This window comes from Sinocyclocheilus rhinocerous, unplaced genomic scaffold (genome assembly GCF_001515625.1).
Source record: "Sinocyclocheilus rhinocerous isolate Xijiao unplaced genomic scaffold, SAMN03320098_v1.1 scaffold1004, whole genome shotgun sequence".
NCBI classification, from domain to species: Eukaryota; Metazoa; Chordata; class Actinopteri; order Cypriniformes; family Cyprinidae; genus Sinocyclocheilus; species Sinocyclocheilus rhinocerous.
In genome coordinates, this window is record NW_015627248.1 from 995,368 (window position 1) to 998,655 (window position 3,288).

Below are 3,288 nucleotides of genomic sequence, written 5' to 3' on the forward strand. Positions count from 1 at the left end.
TTAGGCTACTTGTTTGATTTGGGGTTTGTTTTAAAATTTCAATTTCACAAAGAAACGTGCAGCAATAGCCTAATAAAACAACACCTTTTCATTTACTGTATAATGTCTTCAATCTCATTTTGAAAAAAAAAAAATCGTGAGAAAATCGAATTGTGAAATCAAAATCGTGAATCGAATCGAATCGTGAGTTGAGTGAATCGTTACATCCCTAGTTGTCAGTGCAATCTATGTCCTCCTGCAGTCATTTTTCTCAATCAGCTCAGCTACTCAAATGGTGGTACAACAGTCTGAAAAAAGTCTTGCTGAACAAGTTAGTTAACTTCGCTTAAACTGTCAATGTTTCTAGCCAACTACCTGAATAATAACATACAGGTGCATCTCAATAAATTAGAATGTCGGGGAAAAGTTCATTTATTTCAGTAATTCAACTCAAATTGTGAAACTCGTGTATTAAATAAATTCATTGCACACAGACTGAAGTAGTTTAAGTCTTTGTTTTTTTTTAATTGTGATGATTTTGGCTCACATTTAACAAAAACCCACCAATTCACAACAAATTAGAATACTTCATAAGAACATAAAATAGAATACTTCATAAAAACATTTTTAGTGAATTGTTGGAAAGCATTCCTTCTGGAAAGTATGTTCATTTACTGTACATGTACTCAATACTTGGTAGGGGCTCCTTTTGCATGAATTACTGCATCAATGCGGCGTGGCATGGAGGTGATCAGTTTCTGGCTCTGCTGAGGTGGAAGCCCAGGTTTCTTTGACAGTGGCCTTCAGCTCATCTGCATTTTTTGGTCTCTTGTTTCTCATTTTCCTCTTGACAATACCCCAGAGATTCTCTATGGGGTTCAGGTCTGGTGAGTTTGCTGGCCAGTCAAGCACACCAAATACACGAGTTTCACAATTTGAGTTGAATTACTGAAATAAATGAACTTTTCCACGACATTCTAATTTATTGAGATGTACCTGTATCTGTTTTTATTGGCACAAAGAGTAAGACTGCATATTAAGTAAATGGCAAAAGTCAAATCTGATCAAGTCCCGATCCAATTCCACCTCTCTCACCCTTTATTTCCTGTCTACACTTGAGTGTCCTATAAAATAAAGGCAAACTACATAAAAAATGAAATTATAAAGAAAGCACGTGGGGGGGGGAACCTGCGACAACTGCTTGTACCGAGCAAGGACAACAATATGAACCATAGTTGCAGTAGAACAAGACGAAATGTTAAGACATCAAATGAGAGGTCAAAGGCAGTGAGCAGCTCTCTGAATACTCAATGAGCAACTGTGCAGTGTTCCGAGACACTGGCTGCGCTCTCCTGTGCACTATAATGAGCCCTGGCTAACTGGGGGCTGGCTAATTTTCGTCATAAGTCATTTCATGGAAACTTGCTCATTAACACTGTGACTTCTGACTGTGTGTTTGCTGAGAGCACACAATGAGTAGGCCAGCTGAAAAACAACGCAATCGAAACCTGAAAAACATTAAACTATCAAACAACAGTGCAGAGAACATTCTCATGAGACAGTGGGTGAGAGATAAAATGAAGCGCTGCTGGTCTTACCTTTCTGTTTCAGGTTAACCTCGATGGTGACGAAGTTTTCAAAGAACACATAGTAGATGTGGGAGTAATTCTGCTCGAAGAGGTGTTTGAGTTCAGCAGGCTCCCAGCAGTTTAGAAAATGGTTGGATGCCAAGGACCCCAAAATATGGTAATCTCATTGCAATGAACCCCATTCAATAAATGTAAAAGACAGCTACATATTTTCACGCATAACAACCAATTTATACTGTGTGAGAAAAATATTAGGCGGGTCACTGTGAGAAAAAAAAAAAGAAGCGTGATACAGAGTCAACATTTTGTTTAAAAAGAAATTAACTCGCTTCTATACTGTCATTATACTAAAGAAAATTATTTAAATATTATTTGAAAATGTTGTATTATTTTGTCTAGTTGACTGCGTTTTAGTAATCTTAGATGCATAAATATGGATATAAATACTTTCAAATCATGTAAATTTGATTTGTGCTGCACTTTTCACAATAAACATGGCTCTCAGCAGTTTTACAGAGAACAATGTCCTACAAACTCCATTAAATAAGATAAAGGTGACAGTGGCAAGGGAAGAGCCTCTGTACTACAAATGTACACAAATGCCCACTTGTTGCTGCTTTTCCTTCACTATATGATCCAACCCATGCTTAATGTCTCAAGCGCGTCTTAATTAAAATGTTAGTTTTATGAAGTAAAGCATGCACAATAAATGCATACTTTATATTAATCTACAAACCAAATTTCATACATTTATGCATAAACCTTTAGATCAAAAGATCTCCAAGATCTTAAGAAACAGACATTGCGTACTGTGCAAAATGCCCCCTTATGCTTGGTCTCTCTTTCATGCACAAAATCTGTCCAGCTCCAAATCAATTCTCTTTCAGCACTCAGGATGTGAGAAGGGTCTCTTTACTGATGCTGAAGTCTATTGCAACCTGCAGCCCAGCAACGCAACAAGTCAATATTTGTGCTTTAAAGCTCCTCCACGCAGTCCAGCTCCACTCATCAGCACTAATGCAGCTGGTCCTGGTCGCACATTCCCGCCACATCCAGCGACCTCAGTCAAGTGCACACTCCAGTCTGTTTATAGAGCCGTGAGCCGTTATGAACACCAGAGCCAACAGAGAGACCTGGTCCAGATAAACACTTGATAAATATTCAGACCAAGGGTTCATTCTATCATTACGGAGACAGCATAAGCAGTGGAGAAGTCATACTTGTTCAGCAAGTCACTCTGGGCATACTAGAGATGTGCACAAGTTTACTCTAAACTTCTCAAAGTGATCCATTCTTGCCTGCAACCCACAGAAAGATGATTGTTTTTTATAAAGAGAATACAAACAGAAAGAAATAGGAGAAACCTATGAGAAATATACAAGAAAGAAAGCCATTTTTAGAACCTGATGTTTTTAATGCATTTTTTTATGTCATTTTCAAAAACACCCTATTTATAAGGCATTATTATTAGTGATGTGCAAATAAAACAAAATATCATTTTTTATGTACACATTGCTTAACTGCTTATTTTTGACTTACATTTTTAAAAAAAATTTCCTTTCTCTTTGGAGTGTTACAAGCTCTTGGTGCATAAAGAAGATCTGTAAAGTTGCAAAGACTAAAGTCTCAAATCCAAAGAGGTATTCTTTATAAAAGTTAAGAGTCAACCACGCCTACCTAAAACGGCTCGTTCTAACACGCCCCCACATGTCTACGTCAC

The 3,288-nt window shown here is 37.5% G+C and overlaps 1 protein-coding gene across 5 annotated transcripts in view; it reads right to left on the reverse strand.

The window, feature by feature from the left end:
* ralgapa1 (Ral GTPase activating protein catalytic subunit alpha 1) overlaps positions 1-3,288 on the reverse strand; it is an 86,035-nt gene that overhangs the window by 77,112 nt on the left and 5,635 nt on the right. For all 5 annotated transcript variants that reach the window (XM_016534738.1, XM_016534728.1, XM_016534753.1 and 2 more), the window contains exons 2-3: positions 2,985-2,992; positions 1,578-1,680 (exon numbers count right to left, since the gene is read on the reverse strand). In XM_016534738.1, the coding sequence (XP_016390224.1) occupies positions 1,578-1,680; positions 2,985-2,992 (111 nt within the window). The remainder of the gene's footprint in view (positions 1-1,577; positions 1,681-2,984; positions 2,993-3,288) is intronic.